The following is a 27,533-nucleotide window of genomic DNA, read 5'->3' on the forward strand; positions in this document are numbered from 1 at the left end:
AGAAAGAAAAGGGACAGAGGAAGAGAGTGAGACAGGGAGTGAGACAGTGAGTGAGAGAGACAGAAAGAAAAGGGACAGAGGAAGAGAGTAGGGAGTGAGACAGTGAGAGAGACAGAAAGAAAGAAAAGGGACAGAGGAGGAGTGAGAGTGAGTGAGACAGTGAGAGAGACAGTGAGTGAGAGAGACAGAAAGAAAGAAAAGGGACAGAGGAAGAGAGTGAGACTGAGTGAGACAGTGAGTGAGAGAGACAAAGAAAAGGGACAGAGGAAGAGAGTGAGACAGTGAGTGAGAGAGACAGAAAGAAAGAAAAGGGACAGAGGAAGAGAGTGAGACAGTGAGTGAGACAGTGAGTGAGAGAGACAGAAAGAAAGAAAAGGGACAGAGGAAGAGAGTAGGGAGTGAGACAGTGAGTGAGAGAGACAGAAAGAAAAGGGACAGAGGAAGAGAGTAGGGAGTGGTTATATTACATAAACAAGGACAAGCATACAAACCACTGCCTTAAGATATACAAGGTCAACTATGTGTGGGTGGGCTGGTATGGTGAAGCCGACTAATAGCAAGTCATCTTATCACCTTCCATTGTAACAGCCACCCGACTTCTAGATAGAATAGTGTACAGTAGTTCCTGTATTTGGGTTCTACTGTATGTGACTGGGTGAAGATAAGAGAGATGGGGTAGTAGCGGTACCAGGTTCTGTGCTAGAGGGGGGTTGTGCTTGTAGGCCAAGCCAGCTTTGATGAGGGCGGTAACAGCCTCAGCCCCCCACTCTCTCATCCTGGCGTTGGGGTGCTGGCAGACCTGCAGCAGGTAACATCATTGGGTAGGGCACACACACGGGACAAGGAGAGAGAGAGAGAGAGAGAGAGAGAGAGAGAGAGAGAGAGATCAGACATCACACAGTACACACACAAGCATTGCAGAAGAAGGGGGAAAGAGTGGGGAGGGGAGAGAGAGAGATAGAAAGTGATATTGATAGAGAGAGAAAGGGATGTGAGTCAGGGGCAGTTCAAACAGTATGGCCACCCGTTTCTCACAGCAGGTGGTTAAAACAGACTGTATGCCTGTGATTTTCTACTCGCACAGCAGTGAAATCAGGTCATTCCATTTGACAGACACGTAATCATGAAAGCTCTGGTGAAAAATAAGCCCGCTTCCGTTGCTTTGCTGCACATCTCACTATTCCCCTGGGCTGTTCGATACAGTGAATGAGATGCCACATCAGCACCCCCCTTCACAGCCTACAAGTGTCTGTGCTGTCTACTTGTTGGCCAACGTCAAACAAGTGTGTGACTGGCTGAGAAAGGCTGGCATATCATTAGCGATGATAAGGTAAGATGCATTAAAATGTGCAGGTATCTGCATAGTATGCATACAAACAAAAACACAGTTCCAGAAATGTAACTCATGTGTGCGAGGCAATTTTGACCAGACAACAACAGCGAAGCAAACAGAAAACCTGTCGCAAGCTGCACATCGCAAACGCTCAGCTCCAACACCTTGATGCCAGGCGAAGAGACAGACGGAATGAAAGAGAGAAAGAGAGAGAAAGCAAATGATTGGGAGGAGACGTTGCCGAGCTTACCTTCTGCAAAAACAGACATGGGTTGCAAAAGAGAGGGAGAAAAGACAACTTAAGGAGGAACCGTTTGTTTCAGACAAACACACAGAACTGCCACAGATACAGATGCAGTCAAATACATTGGCACCCTTGCACTCCACAATGGAGCGCAATGAAGCAGAATGTCCTGTTTTCTCTTTTCCAAAAACTGGTTGAATGGCTATTTTCACCCTGCAATTACACATAAACAAGAATCACTCATCTCCAACCAAATTAATTCCAATTTTGAATAATTTAGTCCAGGCCTTTGACATTGAAAAATCACAATTGCAGTTTATATAGATTGTTCTTCTTGGTCTTGTGCGGTTGTAAATCAAACAAATACACAATTTTAACTTATTATAGAAGAAACGGTGAATGGTGTAAGGGTGGCAATATATGGGACCGCATCTGTAAAGCTATAACACTATCACTAAATAGGGAACAGATGCCACTCACAGCATTAGAAATGGAAGAGCCCCTACCATCATACGAGAGGGCTTGAAAAGTACGTACCGAAGGACATACAGCTACAGGCTATAGCATAGCCCCCCACCAAAAAATAACACTTCACTAACCTGGCCCTAGATCCGTTTGTGCTCTTTGTCAAGGCGTGACAATTGCAGAAGGAGTTGGCAAGAGAACAGACACAGACTTGCACACAGTCTACCACTTTAAATGGTTACTATAAGATGTACCTCCAGCAGATGTCCAGTGAGGGGTCTCCACAGGATCTCTATACGATCCATGTTGACCAGGCCGGTCTCCAGCAGCTTGGCTACCGCAAATAGAGACGGCTCCTTGACACGGGACGACAACAGAACACAGGGGTGATCGGTTTGGTGGATATAGGTATTAAAACAATAAGGCCCAAGGAGGTATGGTATATGGCCAATATACCACCCGCCTGGATACATTTGGCATTTTAAGATGGCTAGGTGGGACAACCGCATATCACAGGCATAGTAACTGAAATCCTCAGTAAAGTAGCTAATCAGCAGAGTCAGAGCTGGGGGGGGGGGGTTAAGTGTGAGTGTTCGTTCACAAAAGGCCTTTTTGAAAAGGGGAGGAGGGTCTTTGATCTTTAACCCTACTCTTTGAAGAGGTAGGGTTAAAGATGTTGCAGGGGTTTGCAGGCATAAGCAGGGAGTCCAGCCAACAGCGAGTTGCAGTAGTCCAGATGGGAAAGGCCAAGTGCCTGGATTAGGACCTGCGCCGCTTCCTGTGTGAGGTAGGGTCATACTCTACGGATGTTGTAGAGGATGGATACAGCATGGAGCATGGATACAGCCCTTAGCCGTGGTATATTGGCAATATACCACAAACCCCTGCCTTATTGCTATTATATACTGGTTACCAAAGTAATTAGAGCAGTAAAAATAAATGTTTAGTCATACCCGTGGTATACGGTCTGTTATACCACGGCTGTCAGCCAATCAGCACTCAGGGTTTGAACCACCCAGTTTATAAAGTACCACACCCCCTCGGGCCTTGTTGCTTAAATATACCACAGCTTCCAGCCAATCAAAATCCAGGAACCAAACTACCCGGTTTCTAATAGACATTAAGTAACAAGGCTCATGCAGAAGACAAGAGAGGTCATACGTTGTTGCTCTGGCTACATCTACAATAACGAAGTACATGTGAAGTAATTACCTTGTTCGTCCCATAGGCCATCTCCATAGCCTCCAGAGAGAGGGAGCACAGTGCGTTGATCAGGTGGTGCAGTGACACGTCATCGAGGTACTGGGAGCTTTCAAAGAGTCTCGACAGGATGTTGGAGATGAAAGGCAGATCTGTCATCACAGCCGTGGTCAGCACCTGTAATACACAGACAACACGGGGGAGTCAGAGAGCTGAACGGTGAAGCTGGTGGGCTGAAGTGCTGTAGCGAACAGCCAATGACACCCTATGGGAGTTGTTGCTAATTGATGCAGAGAATTTGACTCGTTACAGCGCGACTGCGTAAGGCAGGGAGATAGAGTCTTACCGTGCTGGGCCCCTCTACTGCACGACCAGGCTTCAGAGCACCTCCAACCCCAGGCTTCAGGCCTAGGATCCACACCAAGTGCTGGGAGAGGAAAGGGGGAAATAGATAGAACAGGAAGGGCATAAAAGGTGGTGAGAAAGGTCAAAGAGAGAGTGATTCCCTCGGACCACTTCTGCTATACCATAAAAAAAGAAATTGAAATATTTAGGCTCGTCAATAGCCGAAAAATCCAGGAAATCCAGGCATGGCTATAATACACTGTAGAGCTGTGCCAGTGTGTTTGTGTGGTGGGTACAGTATGGTGGTAGTGTACCTGCAGCGTGGCCAGCACCAGCTGCCAGGAGGTACCCAGCACTGCCCCGTGGCAGTGGGCCAGGTTCAACAGGGTCCGCATACACTGGATATTCTTAGCCGTCAGCTGAGTGAGAAAGAGAGAGAGGGAGAGAGACAGACAGTTATATCACACTACTGTATTATGTGAACGTCTAACATGTGCCCTCTGGTTGTGTTGTTGTAGTAATGTTGTGTAAACGTCCCTTACCACCACAGTGCCTTGGGGCTGTACAGTGAGAGGCTGTCCCACAGCCACCACCTGCTGATGAGACTCACTGGAGGGACTGATGATCTGCACAGTCTGGCCCTGAATAGAGTAGGCTGAGGAGCGCACACACACACACACACACACACACACACACACACACACACACACATTATTTAGAGTCTTCAACAAAAGTAATGATCACAAGGACTAAATCGTCTGGAGGTCAATCAATATATTCACTCCTTAGTTGAAATGAGTCCTGTTTTTTTTCTCCTCACAATGTAGCTCAGACAGACACCCTGATGATAATAACACGAGTCAATTCCAGTCATATACTAGACTGAGTGACTGAGACAAGCCAGCGACATGCTAGACTTGATTAATTAACTCTTAAGGCAAACACCCATCCTGCTGAAGCCAATTTGCGAGTTCTCTCTCACAGCAAATATGCAAAGTGTGTGTGTGTGACTGTTTGTGTACCCCCCCCCCCAACACATTCATCTTGGTGCTGCTACACAGATGGAACAGGGAACAGTTGAGGCACAGCCAGAATTTAATGACATACAGGGCCTTCGTGAAAGTATTCAGACCCATGGACTTTTTCCACATTTTGTTACATTGCAGCCCTATTCTAAAATTGATTCAATTGTTTCCCCCATCAATACCCCATCATGACAAAGCAAAAACAGGGTTAGGCATTTTTGCAAATGTATTAAAACTGAAATAATAAAAGTATTCAGACCCTTTACTCAGAACTTTGTTGAAGCACCTTTGGCAGTGATTACAGCCTCCAGCATGCTTGGGTATGACGCTACAGGCTTGGCACACCTGTACTTGGGGAGTTTCTCCCATTCTTATCTGCAGATCCACTGAAGCTCTGTAAGGTTGGATGGGAAGCGTTGCTGCACAACTATTTTCAGGCCTCTGCAGAGATGTTTGAATGGGTTCATGTCCGGGCTCTGGCTGAGACACTCAAAGACATTCAGAGACTTGTCCGGAAGCCACTCCTGCGTTGTCTTGGTTGTGTGCTTAGGGTCGTTGTCCTGTTGGAAAGTGAACCTTCACCCCAGTCTGAGGACCTAAGCACTCGAGCAGATTTTCATCAAGGATCACTCTGTACTTTGCTCCTTTCATCTTTGCCTCGATCCTGACTAGTATTCCAGTCCCTTCCGCTGAAAAACATCCTCACAGCATGAGGCTGCCACACCACTATGCTTCACCATAGGGATGGCGCCAGGTTTCCTCCAGACGTGGCGCTTGGCATTCAGGTCAAAGGAGTTCAATCTTGGTTTCATCAGACCAGAGAATCTTGTTGCCTTTTGACAAACCCCAAGCAGGCTGTCATGTGCCTTTTAATGAAGAGTGGCTTCCATCTGGTTACTGTAGCATAAAGGCCTGATTGGTGGAGTGCTGCAGAGATGGTTGTCCTGGGAGGTTCTCCCATCTCCACAGAGTAACTCTGGAGGCTTGTCAGAGTGACCATCGGGTTCTTGGTCACCTCCCTGTCCAAGGCCCTTCTCCCCCGATTGCATTTTGGCCAGGCGGTCACCTCTAGAAAAAGTCTTGGTGGTTCCAAACTTCTTCCATTTAAGAATGATGGAGGCCACTGTGTTCTTGGGGACCTTCAATGCTGCAGAAATGTTTTGATACCCTTCCCCAGATCTGTGCCTTGACACAATCCTGTCTCGGAGCTCTACAGACCATTCCTTCAACCTCATGGGTTGGTTTTGCTCTGCCATGCACTGTCAACCATGGGACCTTAAATAGACAGGTATGTGCCTTTCCAAACAAATCATGTCCAATCAATGGATTTTTACCACAGATGGACTCAAAGTTGTAGAAACATCTCAAGGATGATCAATGGAAACAAGATGCACCGGAGCCACAATTCGAAACTCATAGCAAAGGGTCTGAATACTTACGTAAATAAAGTATGTTTTAAAAAAAATGTAATACATTTGCAAACATTTCTAAAAACCTGTTTTCACTTTGTCATTATGGGGTATTGTGTGTGGATTGCTGAAGATTTGTTTTTATTTCATCCATTTTAGAATAAGGCCACAACGTAACAAAATGTGGAAATAGTCAAGGGGTCTGAATAGTTTCCGTATGCGCTGTATGTGGTGGTTAGTATGGAGATCACACACAGTCAGGGCGTTAGAGCTGTACACACAGAGAGACTTGCTAATTAAGTGTACACATAAACAACTACCTACTGTTTTATCAAGTTCCTCAGAGGCCCATATGTTTACTTATCACAGAGCTGATATGTAGCAAAGCCACGAGAGAAGACCGCTAAGAACGCACACAAAACACCCTCGGGGTACTGACCCTTGTTGTTGAGGTTGGTTGCGTTACTGCTAAGGACAGTCAGGGCATAGTGTGGGGGCAATGAGGCCTTGCAGATGGCTGTGATGAAGGCGTCGCGGGGCGTGACCAGGCCCAGACGACCACACAGAGACGCCATGGTCAGCTCCGCCTTCAGGATGCTCTCTGTCGCCGTCTCATCAGTACTGGAGGGGGCCGAGACACACAGAGGGTTATGGGTTTGGAACAAACACGGAGGAATGCTTAACTGCCGCAATGTTTGGACTCATTGCCTTGTGGAAAAAAACAAGTCTCAGAATACTGTTTCATCAACGGACACATTTCACAACAACATATGGTCTTGTAGCTTCAAGAAAATCTTTCACCTGTCACACCTTCAAGTTATTTTGAGGCGAAACTATACTGAATAAAAATATAAAACGCAACATGTAAAGTGTTGGTCCCATGTTTCATGTGCTGCAATAAAATATCCCAGAATTGTTCCAAAGGTATTTCTCTAAAATGTTGTGCACAAATTTGCTTACATCCCTGTTGGTGTGTATTTCTCTTTTCCCAAGATAATCCTGACAGGTGTGGCATATCAAGAAGATGATTAAACATCATGACTGTTACACAGGGGCACCTTGTGCTGGGGTCAATAAAAGGCCACTCTAAACTGTGCAGTTTTGTCACACAAGACAATGACACAGATGTCTGTGGGAGCGTGCAATTGGCATGCTGACTGCAGGAATGTCCACCAAAGCTGTTGCAAGAGAATGTAATGTTAATTTCTCTACCATAAGCTGCCTCAAACGTCGTTTTAGAGAATTTGGCAGTATGGTCAACCGGTCTCACAACTGCAGACCACGTGCAACCACGGCAGCCCAGGACCTCCACATCTGGCTTCTTCACCTGCAGGATCGTCACACCAGTCATGCGGACAGCTGTTGAAACTGTGGATTTGCAAAACCGAAGAATGTCTGCACAAACTGTCAAAAAACGCGTCAGGGAAGCTCATCTGCGTGCTTGTCATACTCTTTAGGGTCTTGAACTGACTGCAGTTCGGCATCTTGACCAACTTCAGTGGGCAAATGCTCACTTTCGATGGCCACTGACACGCTGGAGAAGTGTGCTCTTCATGGATGAATCCTGGTTTCAACTGTACCAGGCAGACGGTGAGTATGGCGTCCTGTGGGCGTGTGGTTTGCTGATGTCAACGTTGTGAACACAGTGCCCTATGGTGGCGATGGGGTTATGGTATGGGTAGGCGTAAGCTACGGACACTGAACACAATTGCATTTTATTGATGGCAATTTGAAGGCAAAGACATACCGTGACGAGATCCTGAGGCCCATTGTGGTGCCATTCATCCTCCGCCATCACCTCATGTTTCAGCATGATAATGCACGGCGCCATGTCACAAGGACCTGTACACAATTCCGGGAAGCTGAAAATGCCCCAGTTCTTCCACGTCCCACACACCAGACATGTCAACCATTGAGCATGTTTGGAATGCTCTGGACCGATGTTTGGGATGCTCTGGATCGACGTGTACGACAGCGTGTTCCAGTTCCCGCCAAAATCCAGCAACTTCGCACAGACATTGAAGAGGAGTGGAACAACATTCCACAGGCCACAATCAACAGCCTGATCAACTCTATGTAAAGGAGATGTGTTGCGCTCCAGGAGGCAAATGGTGGTCACACCAGATAGTGACTGGTGTTCTGATCCACACCCCTACCCTTCTTCTTAAAGTATCTGTGACCAACAGTTGCATATCTGTATTCCAAGTCATGTGAAATCCATAGATTAGGGCCTGGTGAATATATTATTTCCTTATATGAACTCTGATCTTTGAAATTGTTGAATGTTAAGTTTATATTTTTGTTCAGTGTAAATAAATTGACTTTGAGTTGATCTTTAAGGGTTGTTACCTGGCGTCCAATAGGAGTGAGAGGGCAGCCAGTAGACCACACCAACACGCACTGACCATCTCCTCCCAGACGAGATGGGCTTCTAACAGAGAAACAGCCGTTAGCAACAGAGTGGAGAAGAAATATACATTTGTACAGATATCTATATTTAAACGCTACATCAGAATTCTTCTTTGAATAGGGATGATAACACATTCATCACTGTAGTAAGCCTACATATATTAAACGCCCTCAGTAACTGTAGGTATTGAAATGCCCACTAGAGGTCAATAAAATTGCAAGCTAGGGTTCAGCTCCTTGTGTGGGCCCAGAGAAGAGCCCCGGTCCTAGCCCCCCGACCCTCCCTCATCCCCCCCTCTTCACCAGGCTCAGCTTGGGCGTTCTGGTCTGGGTTGGCCTCCCTGCGTACAGCCACCTCCTCCTCCTCCTTGGCCAGTTCTCTCTCTATCATGGAGGTGATGCCTCGGACCAGGTCCAGCAGGGCGCTGAAGGCCACAGACATGGCATAACCCTCTGGGATGGACGGGGGCTCCACCTTGTCCAACATCTCCAGACTGGGGCAGGGAAGAGGAAAGGGAAACGTATGATATGACGCACACACACACACGTTGTGTGTGTTGGGGGGTCTCCACACCAAGTGTGTATGTCCCAAGGAGCTACATGCAAACAGAAACAGTCATTCAGCTCCCACTAACAAACACTAGGCTGCTGCAGGATCAGCTTTCCCTGGCCATGTGTTCATTATAGACACACGACGAGCTGTGTTAGACAATGTTGACTGACAACTCTGTCCTGCATCAACAAACAAACCAACCGGTTTAATTCTCTAGTCTATCAAAACACCAGCATTGCTCAATCTCCTCATAATTACAGACAACAGATCACATTCCCTTGCTCTTGACCCATGCATAAAGGGAAAGGGGGATACCTAGTCAGTTGTACAACTGTACGCATTCTACTGAAATGAGTCTTCCGCGTTTAACCCAACCCCTCTGAATCAGAGAGAGCAGAGTTAGGCCAACGAATCCACAGCTAAATCAACTCCTTCCTTCCCTCTAACAGGCATAGTGTGTGTCATGGGGTGTCTGCTGTGTTTGTGTTCTCTCTGTTCCTACCGCTGTCTCCGTTCCCTCACTCAAAGACAGCAGCTTGTTAGAGTAGAATAATGACAACATTTACAGGCCAACTGTCCCCCAGGGTGTCTAGGTTTTTGATAATGGACATAATTTCACCCCCCCCCCCCGTGGTTTAAAATCAAACTGTTTCTCTCTGGTTCAACTGTCTCCAATAGACTGTGTCCCTGTGTGTGATAATTGGATGGATGATTCAAACCTAGATAGACATAGCTAGATGTGTGTGTGTGTGTGTGTGTATATATATATGTATATGTATATGTATATGTATATGTATATGTATATGTATATATATATATATATATATACACACACACACATATTTATTTATATAGTACTACTCACTAGGTAGCCTTGGCGCTGCCCTGCACACTGACGGTCATGAGGGGGATCCAAGTACCGCGGTACTCGAAGGCAGCCTGAGTGATCAGACTCCCACCCTGACCTCCGGCTCCTGGACCACCCTGGGCAGCCGCCTGGGCCCCCGACCCAGACCCACCTCGGGAGGGAGAGCGAGAGAGATGGAGGAATGGAAGGGGGAGGGAAGGAAGAAAAAGAGAGCAAAAGATTGCTGTTAGTTTTGAGCCGGAACCAAAGCCTTCGCACCCTGCAGACCAGAACCTTCCATACCCTTATGAGTTGCCTAATCCTATCCTAGATATTCCTCTTCTTTACTTTCTACCCAACTACAGTCTCAAGCTGTAACACCGGTAAAGACGACATTAGCTCCTCAGTGTGGTCCTCACCAGCAGGGGCATTGGTGGCAGCAGGGTTGCCTGTGTTGGGGACGATGAAGAGGGACTGGATGAAGGAGCCCAGGGCGTTAACGATGTCCCGGAACACCTTGGTGGAGTGCTGCTTCATGTCATAGGACTGGCAGAAAGACCTGGAGGGGGGAGAGAAAGGATGTCGCAAAAGTTTCTTTAAAAAAAAAGATATAGAATATGGAGATTGTTGAGGTTCTGTGTGTGTGGTAAGGTTAGTGTCGTATGGTGAGGTCAGTGATGTGTGTGTTGAGGGTGCGCTCCTCCTCTTCACCGTAGCAGGTGTGGCTGTACACACAGCCTGTGGACGGACTCCACGGCCACGGCTCTGAGCCACTGAGGCTTCTCCCCATCCAGGAACTTCACCAACAGGGACAAGAAGATCTCACACTCCGTCACCTACAACCACAACACAGACAAACACACCTCAATCCTCAGATCCCCAAGATAACTGTCCACATATGGAGGTCTCTACAATAAGAAGACAACAGGATTTGAATTTCAGTTAACCTCCTGAATTGACTGAAATCAAAAATGGAAATGACCCAAACTATAGTTCAAACTATAGTTCATGCCTTGGCTACTACAACTGTAGTTGTTTGATTATTTAGGTACAGAGAACACATTATTAGTTAGTAACTGACTTTCACCAGTAGGCTTTAGAAGTGTTTGATAACCCCCGGGACTCACCAGTAGGCTTTAGAAGTGTTTGATAACCCCCGGGACTCACCAGTAGGCTGTAGAAGTGTTTGATAACCCCCGGACTCACCAGTAGGCTGTAGAAGTGTTTGATAACCCCGGGAGAGGCTGTAGTGTTTGATAACTGTAGAAGTGTTTGATAACCCCGGGACTCACCAGTAGGCTGTTAGACTCACCAGTGTTTGATAACCCCTCACCAGTAGGCTGTAGAAGTGTTTGATAACCCCCGGGACTCACCAGTAGGCTTTAGAAGTGTTTGATAACCCCCGGGACTCACCAGTAGGCTGTAGAAGTGTTTGATAACCCCCGGGACTCACCAGTAGGCTGTAGAAGTGTTTGATAACCCCCGGGACTCACCAGTAGGCTGTAGAAGTGTTTGATAACCCCCGGGACTCACCAGTAGGCTGTAGAAGTGTTTGATAACCCCCGGGACTCACCAGTAGGCTGTAGAAGTGTTTGATAACCCCCGGGACTCACCAGTAGGCTGTGTTTGATAACCCCGGAAGTGTTTGATAACCCCGGGACTCACCAGTAGGCTGACTCACCAGTAGGCTTTAGAAGTGTTTGATAACCCCGGTAGGCTGTTAGACTCACCAGTAGGCTTTAGAAGTGTTTGATAACCCCCGGGACTCACCAGTAGGCTGTAGAAGTGTTTGATAACCTCCGGGACTCACCAGTAGGCTGTAGAAGTGTTTGATAACCCCCGGGACTCACCAGTAGGCTGTAGAAGTGTTTGATGAGCACAGACACCACTCTGAGCAGCCTCATGCAGATGGGGAAGTAGGGTTTTTCGACAGGGGCCGGCGAGGCAGCGCTGCTGCTGCCCTGGCGGAACTTGATGTTGGGGGAGAACAGCTTGATGACCAGCGGACAAACACGCTCCTTCAGCAGGAAGCTGAACTCCTGGTGCTATATAGGGGTCAGAGGGCAGAGGTTAAGGGAGGGCAACGGGTGGGGTCAGCAGGAGGTGGGGGTCATAGTTTTACATTAAAGAAAAAGATGAAATATGACATTTACATAAGTATTCAGACCCTTTACTCAGTACTTTGTTGAAGCACCCTTGGCAGTGATTATAGCATCAAGTATTTTGGGGTATGATGCTACAAGCTTGGCACACGTGTATTTGGAGAGTTTCTCCATTCTCTGCAGATCCTCTAAAGCTCTGTCAGGTTGGATGGGGTGCGTCGCTGCACAGCTACTTTCAGGTCTTTCTAGAGATGTTAGATCGGATTCAAGTCCGGGCTCTGGCTGTGTGCCGAGGGTCGTTGTCCTGTTGGAAGGTGAACCTTCGCCTCAGTCTGAGGTTCTGAGCGCTCTGGAGCAGGTTTTTATTGAGCATCTCTGTACTTTGCTCCGTTGATCTTTCCCTCGATCCTGACTAGTCTTCCAGTTGCTGCCGCTGAAAAACATCCACACAGCATGATGCTGCCAAAATACTTCACCGTAGGGATGGTGCCAGGTTTCCTCCGGACGTGAATTCAGACCAAAGATTTCAATCTTGGTTTCATCAGACCAGAGAATCTTGCTTTTCATGGTCTGAGAGTCCTTTAGGTGCCTCTTGGCAAACTACATGCGGGCTGTCATGTGCCTTTTACTGAGGAGTGGCATCTGTCTGGCCACTCTACCATAAAGGACTGATCGGTGGAGTGCTGCAGAGATGGTTGTCCTTCTGGATGGTTCTCCCATCGCCACACAGAAACTCTGGAGCTCTGTCAGAGTGACCATTGGGATCTTGGTTACCTCCCTGACCAAGGCCCTTCTCCCCTGATTGCTCAGTTTGGCCCAGCGGCCAGGTCTAGGAAAAGCCTTGGAACTTCTTCCATTTAGGAATGATACAGACGATTGTGTTCTTGGGGACATTCAACGCTGCAGATATTTTATGGTACCCTTCCACAGATCTGGGCCTCGACACAATCCTGTCTTGGAGCTCTACAGACAATTCATTCAACCTCATGGCTTGGTTTTTGCTCTGACATGAACTGTCAACTGTGGGACCTTATATAGACAGGTGTGTGCCTCTCCAAATCATGTCCAATCATTTGAATTTACCACAAGTGGACTCAAGTTGTAGAAACATGATTAATGGAAACAGGATGCACCGGAGCTCAATTTCGAGTCTCATAGCAAAGGGTCTGAATACTGAATACTAATATTTCTGGGGGGGTTTTATGTAAAAAAAATAAAAAAAACTTTCCACTTTGTCATTATGGGGTATTTTGTGAAGATTGAGGAGTATTTTTAAAAATAAAAATGTTAGACTGGCAGCGTTTTTAGACTGATTTTTTTAAGTACATGTTATATTGAATAGAAGATACTCTATTTGTTGTTTTACCAGTTATCAACATATTGTTCGAAGAAAAGAAAGCCCAGTGGTTATTTAAAATGTAGCTAATACATGTTCTTTTTTTTGCTGCGGTATCATTTCGGTATAGAGTATCGTGATGCTAAACCTGGAATTTTAAGTCATAATCCTGGTATATTGACCATGCAGAAACCTATTTTTCTAATGATTGGTCAGAATTGCAAGCCCTCGCATGGGGAATTGTTGATTTTGCAAAAACAAAATTGCGATTGCAAAAATCCTGTGTATTATGTTGCGTGTTTACCTGCAGGAAGACCCCAGGGAAGTCGTTGAGGACTGACTCCAGGAGCTCCAGACCAAACGTCCTCGTCATTTCTGTCATCCCCACCAGCCAGTAAGGGGCATCAGCATTCACTAGCTGACATAGGTCCTGGATAGACACACACAACAAACATAGGAATATAGACATGCACATAGGACAGCTGGATACAGCCGAAAAGCTTGACATTGAGCATGGTGTACAGATGCTCGGCCATGGAAACCCATTTCATGAAGCTCCCGACAAAGTTCTTGTGCCGATGTTGCTTCCAGAGGCAGTTTGGAACTCAATAGTGAGTGTTGCAACAGAGGACAGATCATTTTTACGTGCTACACGCTTCAGCAATCGCAGGTCCCATTGTGTGAGCTTGTGTGGCCTACCACTTCTACCACTTCTACCACTTCTACCACTTCGCGGCTGAGCCTTTGTTGTTGCTAGACGTATCTACTTCAAAATAACAGCACTTACAGTTGACCAGGGCAACTCTAGCAGGGCAGAAATTAGACGAACTGACTTGTAGGAAAGTTGACATCCTATGATGGTGCCACGTTGAAAGTCACTGAGCTCTTCAGTAAGGCCATTCTACTGCCAATATTTGACTACAGAGATTGCATGGCTGTGTGCTTGATTTTAGAAACCTCTCAACAATGGGTGTGGCTGAAATAGCCAAAGCCAGTAATTTGATGGGGTCCCCTCATACTTTTGTATATAAAGACAGCCTGGCTGTATTTCATTACACAAAGTTGTTCCCTCCATTCTCCTGCCCTCATTCATAGGGTAAACCCTATCTATACCCCCTCTTCTGATGGGCGAGATGGTGCAGGTGGGGTACAGTGAGAGGTATGGAGGACTGTCTGGTGGACGTACCTGGAACAGCATGTAGGCGTCTTTAGCACTGGGCCGCAGGGTGCTGACAGACCTCCGGTTCGTGTTACCCTGGACTGGAGTAGGCTGCTCCACGATGCCTGGAGGAGAGAGGGAGGTGAGGAGGAGGGGAGGGGGGTAAGGAGGAGAGGGAGAGGGGAGAAGAGAGTGTGAGGAGGAGAGAGGGGGAAAGAACACATGGGAGAGACAGTCATTGGACACAGCTGTGGATACAAGGCTGGAGGGATCAATCGCTCACGAGAAAACAAACAGACAGACAATCCACATACCATCAAATAACACACTCTCAGAAAAGACCGATCCAACACCTACTACAAGAGAGAAAAGTCACTTAATTAAATAGTGATTCTCAATCCTAGCTCACATACTAAACCAAGAATGCAGACTGGGAAGACAGCAGTGTGAAATCTGACAGGGCCAAACAAAAACTCATTATGTATTCATTGAACTCAGGCTTAAATCACCGGATAAGCAGCTTTAGGCAATCTAAGGAGAAACTAACTCCCTTCCCTTACTCTGTGACAGGTTCAAAGTTAGAGGAGGAGGAGGAGGGTAAGAAAGAGAAACTGTGATGCAGAATACTGAAGGACAGAAACGGTTCAGTCCTAGAATAACTCAATTTCCCATGAGCCCTCCCGACCCTAACCTTTGAAGCGCTCGTCCTCGGCGACCATCCTCTCAAAGACCACGGTGACGACCTGTCTCACGGTGGCGGCAGCCGTGTTGTTGGTGATGTTGTCCTTGGTGAAGTGCAGGCGGAAACACAGCACGATGGCCTGGGAGGGAACGAGGGGAGAGGCTCCGTTACAATATTCAGCCTGACATAGGCTATCAAGCCATGCACTGGGGAATACATTCTAAGTGGTATGTTAGTATGGACAATTGAACGTAGACAGATTGACTCAGGCACACATCTGGATTCACATGCACGTGGAAAGCAACTAGAATAGCACATGATTTCAAGGGCAAATATGAGACGTGTGTGGGACGAAGCATGTTCTATCTGACTGTACTGTGAATGTATGAAATGTCTGCAATGTGGGGGAAAATATTAACCTTCTGTAACATGAGGCAAGATACCTGTGTTTGTATGATGTGTGACTGTGTGCACGCATGACAACATTTGGTGCTTGTATGATGTGTGACTGTGTGCACGCATGACAACATTTGGTGTTTGTAGACAGTGTGCAGTTCGGGGTACCTTGGAGAGTATTTCGTCATGTACTACAGTGTTGGTGGTGAGCAGCACTAGGACAGTCTGCAGCAGCTTCAGTTCCTCCAGCCCGTTCTCCATCAACTGCCACAGCATGTTAATAATGTTCCCTGCTGCAGCCTGGTGAACACACAGGCACACAAACACACACAAGACTTGTAGCCTACTTGTACATCAAGGAGGCAGTGACAGTCATGGTCACAATCAACAGGGAATGTGACAGAACAGAGCAAGTGACAGCAGCACTCGAGCTCACAGACACGTACACACAGAATAACAGAGAATTAGACAGACACACAGGGGAGCAGCCGACCAGACCAGCTCTGAATACATCAGGGTCGACGAGGCACGCACCGTCATTACACCAAACCCAGCAACTGTGGCACTCCAGAGCAGTGACTCAACACACATTTTCCTTGTGTCACATCCTGAGGTCAGAACAAACCAACAGAACTCGTACAAAACCAGTGGAACTGAGGGAAGTAGTCAGTTGAAGAAAATAAATAACCTGTCCTTCAAAAGTGGCAGCAAACAGGAACCATGACAGGTCATTTTCTTCCTCAGGCAAAACTGACACCCGTTCACTCATTAAAACCAAGACATTTAATCATACTGCAGGAGCTTCGTTCTTCTTCCCCATGTCCTGTGTTTCCCCTAAGATTTGTTTCTGCAGTGGTGACAGGGGAAGCAGGTGGGGGAGGAGTTTGGATGCATTGCTACTAACAGCGGGAGAGGGGTGCAGTGCTACTAGCGTTAGCACAATGACATGCTAGCTGTTCCCATAGAGACTCGGGAGCCAACAACTATCCATTTAAAAGTGTGTCCTAGTAGTTAAGCCCTGGGCTTACAGACACACAGGCAGTGATATATAGAGGGGAGGTGCTGGAACGTGGCAGAAGGCTCCAGGCAGGGAGTCTGCTGATAGCACGTAAACACAGCCAGACAGGCATGGTGAACACAGGCAGTCAGGCGGGCAGGGAGACAGTCAGTCAGGGTGTTCTTATTCACACAGTAGGCCTGGCTGGCTAGCCGGTCGGTCAAGGTGTCCCTGATAACACCAGGCAAGTCAAGTAAACTGGCCTCAACCGGGGAGGGCCAGTCACAATAGCCTGGGTTCCATGTTGAGGTGTAGGTAGTGTTTTTACAGAGACGAGGCTTTGCAATGCAGTGTGAAGCAAAAAGTAGAAACCCCACCCTCTCAGTTAGAGTCGTGGTATATAAAAGTGGTATAAGCCCAGAGTCCGAATAATGTGCTCGCCCTGCCCCAGACTTCAAACGCAGGCCTTCATCCAGACCAAAGCACGGTTCACCGGGCTTAGAATGAGAACGTAGAATGTCTATTGTGTAGCAGCGACCATGCAGGAACAAGAGAGTACACCACCACTTTCAACTGTCCCGGCATTTAGCACAGTGTGCATTGCACTGGGCTTAAAAATATACGAGTTACAGCATGTTTGACATCAGCTAGGACCATTTCCCTCCTAAATAATTCATCCTTCTCAATCACCACGGTACACACATTGATAATGCAATTCTAATGGATTATTAATCAAAGTGATTATGACAGCGTTAGGGGCGAGCCTAAAACATCCCCTTAGTCTCCCACGGACATCAACACATGACTAAGTGAAACAGCGGAAGTTGGGATTATCCCCATAGTGGTCCTGTGTTCCTCACCTCAGACACCACCTCGTGGGTCATGAGTCTCTGGACAGCAGCCAGACACAGCTGGGTGATCTTGGGCTCCTTGGTGCCACAGCCCATCAGGAACGGCTGGACCACCTCCGAGCTGTTCTCCTTCAGGGCTAAGGGGGAGACGATACACGGGCACAGTTCACACATCAAATCAGGCAGCTGTTGTAGAACACAACCACACCTTGGACATCTCTTTTGGAACGCATCCTTGGCTTGTTTGAATTAGGCCTAATCACCGATCTGTACGTGGATAACTGGTTCAGCAAAAACATCTCTCTCGCACAAACATACACAAGGTCTTTATGGGTGTCCCTCCCTCCTTCACTTACACGCCAAGATGTCGGTGTTCCTCGCGGCGATGGTCTTGATCTTGACGATCCCGGACTCGGCAGCCTGTAGGAAAGCACAGACAAGAGGCCCATTAAGATTACATTTACTTATACGTTCCTTATGATGAGACTGCTGCTGATGCGTTACCACCTCCACCGTTACACATCTCCTCGTCCTTATTAATGATGCTCAGAGGAGAGAGAACAAGCGTGGCCAGAAACATTGAGGTCTGGAAGCAGTTAACCTTGAGTAAATCCCTTTACATGAGGAGACAGAGGGGGAACCAAATTGATTTCTCTTTTTGGAGCTGTCCTGCCTGACATGTTTTATTTATGTCATTTTATTTAACTAGGCAAGACAGTTAAGAACAAATTCTTATTCACAATGATGGCCAAACCCTAACAGCGCTGGGCCAATTGCGCTGGGTCTATGGGACTCCCAATCTCAGGCCGGTTTTGATACAGCCTGAAATCGAACCAGGATCTGTAGCAACGCCTCTAGAGGGAAGGAGAGAGAAGGAGAGAGAAGGAGAGAGAAGGAGAGAGAAGGAGAGAGAAGGAGAGAGAGGGAGAGAGAGGGAGAGAGAGGGAGAGAGAGAGAGAGAGGGGAGAGAGAGGGAGAGGGAGAGAGAGAGAGGGAGAGAGAGAGAGAGAGAGAGAGAGGGAGAGAGAGAGGGGGAGAGAGAGAGAGAGAGAGAGAGGGAGAGAGAGAGAGAGAGGGAGAGAGAGAGAGGGAGAGAGAGAGAGAGAGGAGAGAGAGGGAGAGAGAGGGAGAGAGAGGGAGAGAGAGGGAGAGAGAAGGAGGGAGGGAGAGAGAGGGAGAGAGGAGGGAAGGAGAGAGAAGGAATATATGCTGTGCTTTCAGCAGTCAACAGAGTCCTCTTTATCTCTCTACAGCAACTGCAGCTGTCAAGATATTCTCCCCCAACGTCGCCCCCTCGTTCTCCACCGCTCTTTTTCCGTGCTTCTCTTGCCTGGTTCTTTTCTTCCCATCCCTAAACCAACCACAACAGCAAGCAGATCATTGACAATTGCCTATGCACCGTGATACGGACTGGGCTTATAGCCTACATAAACATACTGTCAGTGCCCAATATTTCATAGGCTGACCCGACCACGAAAATGGCACACCGATAAACAAAGGACTATTCACAGACTCCCTACATTTAATAATCAGAATTGAAATGACGTCAAGTGCCACATTTGCCAGAAAAAAGTGTTTCGACATTGTGAGCAGTTGAATTGAAAAAAGAAGATTGGATTGGTGTTCCAAGTGAAGACAAAACTTCCTGTTATAGTCACTGCCTCTCTTCCATACTCAAACATGCAGAGCTGAAGCAAGGGTTTCGTCCAGGTAACGTGACCACAAAAGGCCTAGCTTGCGAACAGTGTGCAACACCTCAGCATGTCATTCATTTGATATGAATAACGACACTAACCAGTCAACCTCTATTCATAGGATGTGAAACCACTTAGTTTCTCACGCTGTCTTCCTATCTGACCGTGGCTGCTCTACTACACTGCAGTGTTTGACCTCTTCTACATTCTATACAGTAACATCACTTCCCATTTCATTTAAACTGCCACAAGGACGCAAGGAAGAAGACGGGGGTCAACAGGACAGGACGCAACCTTTTGAAACCCTTGGTTACCAGGCAACAGAGCCTTAATACTTCAGAGGGTGAACCGAGCCAAACTGTGGCGAACGAAAGGTCCGATCACCACGCCACAACGCCAATTAAAGTTCACCTGGACAAATGTAAGTCTCCCTCATCCCCCTTCGTTCTCAGTGTGGCGCGAGGCTGAGGGCTTTATAACAGGGCAAATCAAATAAAACACAGAACTTTCTCCAATATTCATTCCCCTCCTTCTGGTGGAGCCCCGTTGAAAGCTTTCCAAGACTGATATATAGATATCGATGCTACGATGTGAATGAAAATAACGTTCAATTGGCTGTGGCTCATATTCAAAATGGGAAGCAGGCAGGCAGGTGACAGTTTTTTGTTGTTGAGAACATTAACTCTGTCACAAAAATGGTTAGGCCTCCAGAAAAGAACAATAAAGTCTGTGTTGAGGGGGGAAAAGGGCAAACGGGTTCTTAATATACGTGTTGTTGATGGGGGGGATAGATAAGCAGCTGTTGCGGCGCTGACACTTCCTCATCATGACGTTAGTCTTGTTACCTTGGCTAATGAAGTTACAGCAGTTGACAGGGGACAATGTGCTCGATTACAAAAAGTTATAACAATGAGGTTGCAGCCTAACATGCCTGGTTTAATAATAAACTTGCTATGGGTTCTGCAATCCAGGCAAACAATGATCAGCCTCCCGCTGAAACCTTGTAGGAAGATCAAGAGCATTGAACCACACAGAGATTTCAACCAGTCACATAACTAAGCAAGTCAGAGAGCCTTGAATCAGAAGCAGATTGCTGGGATTTCAAAGGAGAGAGTGGGGTTGCAAAGCTGCCCGCAATTGACCAAAATGACCGTAATCTTCAGAAATGAACAAAATCTATGGCAATCTTTCGAAAAAGCAATCTACCGTTTGGTAACTTAGCATCTACACAGTTCTTCAACTAAGATTTTCTGTGGAAATTTTTCAGTTCTTGTGCATAGAGTTGGTAGGGTTTAAGATTTTGGTTTGACATAAAATCTTAGTCTCAGCACCTCTCTGTTTATGTGGAATTGCCCCCAACTGAGCAAAAAAAACCTACAAGCTGACAGTTTCAAACTTATTTCTGCAAACCACAGTGAAGAAGGGCGTATGAAGCCACTGTGAAGGTCCATCCACAGTTTAAGCAGCTTGAGGGCAAATGGTAGGAGGACCAGGTCACACTGGTAGACCTAACTTCACTAAATGTTTTTAGTGTTATTCATTAAATTTTGCACCAGCCTGAATGCAAACTCATTACATTCCTCTAGGAATGGGCACGGTTACTTGAATATTCAAATATCCTAACCGACGTTAGTATTTTAATGCTTGCGAGAGTATTCATTTTGCCATTTGATCATTCTTTTGTTGCCTACTTCAACAATGAAAAGGCTTTGTCGAAATTAAATTGTCTGTGACATTGCTACTAAGCCATTGTTGTTCCTAGACGTTTCCACTTCACGATAACAGCACTTAGTTGACCGGGGCAGCTCAAGCAGAGCAGAAATTTGACGAACTGACTTGTTGGAAAGGTGGCATCGTATGATGGTGCCACGTTGAAAGTCACTGAGCTCTTCAGTAAGGCCATTCTACTGACAATGTTTGTCTACGGAGATTGCGTGGCTGTGGGCTTGATTTCTTACAGCAACAGGTGTGGCTGAAATAGCCAAATCTACTCATTTGAAGGGATGTCCACATACTTTTCTATGCAGTGTATTTCAGTCTGCCTCGGCATCACCAGTCTGCCACACCACTGTCTGTCTCACACGTACTCTCTGTGAGTACCTTTATGATGAGAACTTAGTAGCCTCTCTTTTGTTCCTGCTGAGGTCAGGCTCCGTTTAACGCTACCTTCTTACGTCAACCTTCTAGCCAGGAAGCTAGCTAGTTAGCCGTTTGAGAGCGGGGTGAATGTCCTGCAAATACAGAGGGCGCATTTGGATTAATCAAATCGGCTGTTAAGTGCCATAATTATTGAATATAATTTGAATAAATTAAAATGGCCAATTAGGGTGCAATCAATTAGTTTAATTTCTCAGATTACATGGAACAACCCTATTGGTTAATCTGAATGGAGTTGTAGACAAGGACAAGAAGCGCAGCAAAACAGTCTCAATTAGCCTAGGTAAAATAGCTAGCCATCTTAGCTTCTTTATATCGATTTGATGCAGTCAAGACTGGCACAACTAGATGGCATGATAGATAACCTATGGCATCTACAAGTTTGTCAAACTAGCCCAAGTCTGTATGGCTACCCTCTCTCTCTATGTCCAACACATCGGCCCATGCCCATCCCCGCACTGCTGCAAGCAAGCAGAGTGGCACCTTTCTCCCAAGTCACGTAAGCTGCGCCCGCAAGCCAGTTCCTAAATATAAACTATTTTAATAGTGAAATTATTTCAAAATGCCCATCCCCACTTCCCTCCAAGACCAGCATCATTAGCTCAGCCGCTCATAGATGCTCTCAGAAGAGAAACACGCTGCAGATTTTAGCATTGGTTCTGCTGCTGTATAGCCTACATTGAAGGGGCTAATTCAATTAATCCAATAGTATCACAATTTGTCAGTTCTTCCTAAAGTCCCAGTGCAGTCAAAAACTACATTGTGTTTTATATACATTTCTACACCACAAGGTTGGAATAATAACTGTCAAATTATACTGCCATTTTAGTGTGAGAGCTGTTTGAAGAGACTGCCTTAAATTTCAGCCTGTTTTGGTGTGATGGGAGTTTGACTGCCTGGTGACGTCACCAGACATTAAATTACAAACGTCTCTGCCAACAACATCAAGCTCAGTTTCCCCACTCAGACCACTCCCAGACAGTCCTCGCAAAATTGTTGCTTGAGAAATTGCTCTTTGCTAAGAAGCTATTTGTTTCTTTTGAACTATTTTAATTGATTTACGATCACAGTAAGGTACTTAAACATGTTACCCAGAAATGATTTGACATTGAGATGAAAACGGCTGCGTTGGATCTTCCAGGTTCTAATTCTTCTGCGTGTTATTTTGTCCGACTGTATGAAGTCTTCGTGACACATTCAGCCACACAGGCAGGGTGTAAAGGAGGAGGCTGCACAACCCTTTTCATTAATACTGCGGTGTTCCTGGAGATGCCACGTTTCCCAGACAGTCGACAGACACTGCAGTGTAAGGGCAATTCCATGGGAAAGTCAACCCTGAGCATCCACTAATAAAAGGTCCGTCATTTTACGAACGGAACCCTGTTATAATGATCCTAAAGGTCTATATCAGGGATGGGCATCTCCAGTCTTCGGGAGCCTGATTGGTGTCTTTTGCCTCAACTAACACACCTGACGCCAATAATCATCATCTTCAGTTTAGAATGCATTTAAAATCAGCTGTGTTTGCTAGGGATGGGGGGAAAAGTAACACCACTCCGGCCCCCAAGGATAGAGTTCGTTATCCCTTGTCTAGGCTATATGTTGGAGTTACAGAGCACGATGCCAAAACTCAAAAAGTGCTTTTGGGACAATTTCATGGCTTTCAGAAAGGGCCCACGGAGATTGGTTTTCCACTCACAGCTGTTCCCCAGTGTTAGTTATGAACACTAAAGGACTCAAAACTGCGCGAGAGGAAGCCCCGCAGGATCATCAAGGACGCCACACACCCCAGCCAATCTGTTCACTCCCTTACCAAATCGATAGATGTGTGTCTATCTACAAGCCGTCAACCTGCTGAACACTTCAACTGGACTGACCGCCTACACCGACTCTCCAAACCGTAGCACACAGAAACTACACTCCTATTATGATGACTAAGTACTGCACAATTTAAACACTTTCTCCTAATCCCCCCTTCTACAAAACATGTAAATATTGGACTATAAATTGTGCCTTCCTGTATTATACTAAAATGATTATTATATTCTATCGAGGCATTTACTTTATGTTCATATTCTTATATTTTCTTATTGTTGTTGCATTATTGAGAAGGAACCTGCAAGCAAGCATTTCACTGGACAGTGTATACCATGTGTATCCCGTACATCTAACCAATAACATTTGATACGTGAAACTTAAAAAATGTTGTTAAGTTAAATGACAACAAATGTGTTGCGATAGATTTTGAGCAAGACATCTACGATTTGAATGTCTAACATCCATAACTGCCATTTTTGCACTCTAAAGTAATAATGGAAATGACTCTCTTCAAAATTATTGTTTGTGTTCAGCCAACCCTTTCCTTTTTAAATGTCACCTTTTTTTAACCAGGTAGGCCAGTTGAGAACAAGTTCTCATTTACAACTGCAACCTGGCTGAGAAAGCACCGCAGTGTGACAAAAACGACAGAGTTACACATGAACAAATGTACAGTCAATAACACTAAATAAACAAAAAGTAGAAAGATCTATGTACAGTGTGTGCAAATGTAGAAGAGTAGGACAAGCAAAGAGGCACAGAGTTTGAAGGTAGGCCTTGAAATACAACCACAGGTACACCGCCAATAGGCTAATTGACATAATTTAAGTCAATCAGAAGCTTCTAAGGCCATGACATCGTTTTCTGGAATTTTCCAAGCTGTTTAAAGGCACAGTCAACTTAATGTACGTAAACTTCTGACCCACTGGAATTGTGATACAGTGAAATTCTGTCTGTAAACAATTGTTGGAAAATTAATTGTCATGCACAAAGTAGATGTCCTAACCGACTTGCCAAAACTATAGTTTGTTAACAAGAAAGTTGTGGAGTTCTGAAAAACGAGTTTTAATGACTCCAACCTAAGTGTATGTAAACTTCTGACTTCAACTGTTTGTATGTTATTAGAGCCTGGATTTGAACCTTGGACTATCACACCCGACTGTGATTTGGAGTCCCATAGGGCGGCGCCCAATTGGCCCAGCGTCATCCGGGGTAGGCAGTCATTGTAAAAAATTATTTGTTCGCAAAAACATTTCTGAAAACCTTTTTTTGCTTATATATATATATATATATATATATATATATATGTGTGTGTGTGTGTGTACAGACACGGGGTATACAAAACATTAAGAACACTCTTTCCATGACAGACTGACCAGGTGAAAGCTCTGATCACTTATTTGTTACTTATTAAATCAGGTAAGCAATACTTAGGCCATAGAGGCAAAAATAATTACAATTTAGCATTAATACTAGGGTGATTTATGTGCAGATGATGATGTGCAAGTAGAGATACTGGGGTGCAAAAGAGAAAGAGGGTAAGTAATAATATGGGGATGTGGTAGTTGGGTGTGCTAATTACAGATTGGCTGTGTACAGGTACAGTGAACGGTAAGCTGCTCTGACAGATGATGCGTAAAGTTAGAGGGAGATAGGACTCCAGCTTCAGAGATTTTTGCAATTAGTTCCTGTCATTGGCAGCAAAGAACTGGAAGGAAAGGCGGCCAAAGGAAGTGTTGGCATTGGGGATGACCAGTGCAATATACCTGCCGGAGCGCATGCTACGGGTGGGTGTTGCTATGGTGACCAGTGAGCTGAGATAAGGTGGGGCTTTAACTAGCAAAGACTTACAGATGACCTGGAGCCAGTGGGTTTGGCAACAGATATGTAGTGAGGGCCAGCCAACGAGAGCATAAAGGTCGCAGTGGTGGATAGTATATTGGGCTTTGGTGACAAAATGGATGGCACTGTGATAGACTACATCCAGTTTGCAAAGTAGAGTGTTGGGGGCTATTTTGAAAATGACATTGCCGAAGTCAAGGATCGGTAGGATAGTCAGTTTTAAGAGGGTATGTTTGGCAACATGAGTGAAGGAGGCTTTGTTGCGAAATAGGAAGCCGATTCTAGATTTAATTTTGGATTGGAGATGCTTAATGTGAGTCTGGAAGGAGAGTTTACAGTCTTACCAGACACCTCAGAATTTGTAGTTGTCCACATATTCTAGGTAAGAACCGTCAAGACTACTGATGCTAGTCGGGTGGGAGGGTGCGGGTAGCAATCGGTTAAAGAGCATGCACTTAGTTTTACTTGCATTTAAGAGCAGTTGGAGGCCATAGAAGGAGTGTTGTATGGCGTTGAAGCTCATTTGGAGGTTTGTTAGCACAGTGTCCAAAGAAGGGCCAGATGTATACAGAATCGTGTTGTCTGCGTAGAGGTGGATCAGAGAATCACCAGCAGCAGGAGCGACATCATTGATATATATACACCGAGAAAAGAGTCGGCCCGAAAATTGAATCCTGTGGCACCCCCTTAGAGACTGCCAGAGGTCCGGACAACAGGACAACAGGCCCTCCGATTTGACACACTGAACTCTGAAAAGTAGTTGGTGAACCAGGCGAGGCAGTCATTTGAGAAGCCAAGGCTATTGAGTCTGTAGTGATTAACAGAGTCAAAAGCCTTGGCCAGGTCGATGAAGATGGCTGCACAGTACTTTCTTTTATCGATGGTTATATCGTTTAAGACCTTGAGTGTGGCTGAGGTGCATCCGTGACCAGCTCGGAAACCAGATTGCATAGTGGAGAAGGTGTGGTGCGATTCTAAATGTTCAGTGATCTGTTAATTAACTTGGCTTTTGAAGATTTTTAGAAAGGCAGGGCAGGATGGATATAGGTCTTTAACAGTTTGGGTCTAAGGTGTCTCCCCCTTTGAAGAGGGGGATGACCGCCGCAGCTTTCCAATCTTTGGGGATCTCAGATGACACAAAAGAGGTTGAATAGGCTAGTAATAGAGGTTGCAACAATTTTGGCTGATCATTTTTTTAGAAAGAGAGGGTCCAGCTGATTTGTAGGGATCCAGATTTTGCAGCTCTTTCAGAACATCAGCTGATTGGGTTTGGGCAAGTTGCTGCAGGGGGTGCTGAGATGTTGGCCGGGGTAGGGGTAGCATGGCCAGCTGTGGAAAAATACTTATTGAAATTATCGATTATTGTAGATTTATCGGTGGTTTTCTATCCTCAGTGCAGTGGGCAGCTGGGAGGAGGTGCTCTTATTTTCCATGGACTTTACAGTTACCCAAAACTTTTGGGAATTAGTGCTACAGGAAGCAATATAGCTAACCTTAGCTTTCCTAGCTGACTGAGTATATTGGTTCCTGACTTCCCTGAAGAGTTACATATTGCTGGGGCTATTTGATGCTAATGCAGAACGCCACAGGATGTTTTTGTGCTGGTCAAGGGCAGTCAAGTCTGGGAAGAACCAAGGGCTATATCTGTTCTTAGTTCTACATTTTTTGAATGGGGCAGTGTTCTTTAAGATGGAGAGGGAAGCACTTTTGAAGAGCAACCAGGCATCCTATACTGACGAGATGAGGTCAATTTCCTGCCAGGATACCCGGGCCAGGTCGGTTAGGAAGACCTGCTCGCTGAAGTGTTTTAGGGAGCATTTGACAGTGATGAGGGGTGGTCATTTGACAGCGGACCCATTACGCACGTAGGCAATGAGGCAATGATCGCTGAGATCCTGGTTGAAGCAGAGGTGTATTTAGAGGGGAAGTTGGTCAGGATGATATCTAAGAGGGTGCCCATGGTGATAGATTTAGAGTTGTACCTGGTAGGTCCCTTGATCATTTGTGTGAGATTGAGGGCATTTAGCTTAGATTGTAGGACGGCCGGGGTGTTAAGCATGTCCCAGTTTAGGTCACCTAACAGTATGAACTCTGAAGATAGATGGGGGGCGATCAATTCACATATGGTGTCCAGGGCACAGCTGGGGTCAGAAGGTGGTCTATAACAAGCGGCAACGGTGAGAGACTTTTTTCTGGAAAGGTGGATTTTTTAAAGTAGAAGCACAAATTGTTTGGGCACAGACCTGGATAGTATGACAGAACACTGCAGGCTAACTCCACCCCCTTTGGCAGTTCTATCTTGTCAGAAAATGTTATAGTTGGGGATGGAAATTTCAGGATTTTTGGTGGCCTTCCTAAGTCAGGATTCAGACACGGCTAGGACATCCAGGTTGGTGGAGTGTGCTAAATCAGTGAATAAAACAAACATAGGGGGGAGGCTTTGAATGTTAAAATGCATGAAAATGGCTCTCCATATTTTGACACGAGACTTACAAACTCAGACTTTCACTAATATGTTTAGTCTCCCTAAAAAGCATTTCCATTTCATGTAACAACCATAATGCATATTTTGTTTATCCATTCTGTGAGACATTAAAGTTAGGATTTTGCGTGCAAATGTAACATCCAAAACCCTGGAATCACCCATAATGCATCAGAGAGCTGCTGTG

At 45.9% G+C, this 27,533-nt stretch overlaps 1 protein-coding gene across 3 annotated transcripts in view; it reads right to left on the reverse strand.

The window, feature by feature from the left end:
• The window catches only part of LOC118396513 (protein MON2 homolog), a 46,707-nt gene that overhangs the window by 16,110 nt on the left and 3,064 nt on the right, over positions 1-27,533 (reverse strand). For 2 of the 3 annotated variants that reach the window (XM_052465610.1, XM_052465609.1), the window contains exons 2-20: positions 17,710-17,773; positions 17,363-17,490; positions 15,674-15,805; positions 15,119-15,248; positions 14,455-14,552; positions 13,573-13,698; positions 11,681-11,875; positions 10,542-10,666; positions 10,250-10,389; positions 9,849-10,002; positions 8,734-8,924; positions 8,371-8,452; positions 6,461-6,642; positions 4,130-4,242; positions 3,902-4,006; positions 3,589-3,669; positions 3,255-3,419; positions 2,297-2,398; positions 689-799 (exon numbers count right to left, since the gene is read on the reverse strand). In XM_052465610.1, the coding sequence (XP_052321570.1) occupies positions 689-799; positions 2,297-2,398; positions 3,255-3,419; positions 3,589-3,669; positions 3,902-4,006; positions 4,130-4,242; positions 6,461-6,642; positions 8,371-8,452; positions 8,734-8,924; positions 9,849-10,002; positions 10,250-10,389; positions 10,542-10,666; positions 11,681-11,875; positions 13,573-13,698; positions 14,455-14,552; positions 15,119-15,248; positions 15,674-15,805; positions 17,363-17,490; positions 17,710-17,773 (2,424 nt within the window). Of the gene's footprint in view, positions 1-688; positions 800-2,296; positions 2,399-3,254; positions 3,420-3,588; positions 3,670-3,901; positions 4,007-4,129; positions 4,243-6,460; positions 6,643-8,370; positions 8,453-8,733; positions 8,925-9,848; positions 10,003-10,249; positions 10,390-10,541; positions 10,667-11,680; positions 11,876-13,572; positions 13,699-14,454; positions 14,553-15,118; positions 15,249-15,673; positions 15,806-17,362; positions 17,491-17,709; positions 17,774-22,295; positions 22,583-27,533 lie in introns of those variants that run through there. The other variant, XM_052465611.1, reaches the window with a different exon arrangement.

The sequence above is a fragment of the Oncorhynchus keta genome, chromosome 17 (assembly GCF_023373465.1).
Source record: "Oncorhynchus keta strain PuntledgeMale-10-30-2019 chromosome 17, Oket_V2, whole genome shotgun sequence".
Lineage (NCBI taxonomy): Eukaryota > Metazoa > Chordata > Actinopteri > Salmoniformes > Salmonidae > Oncorhynchus > Oncorhynchus keta.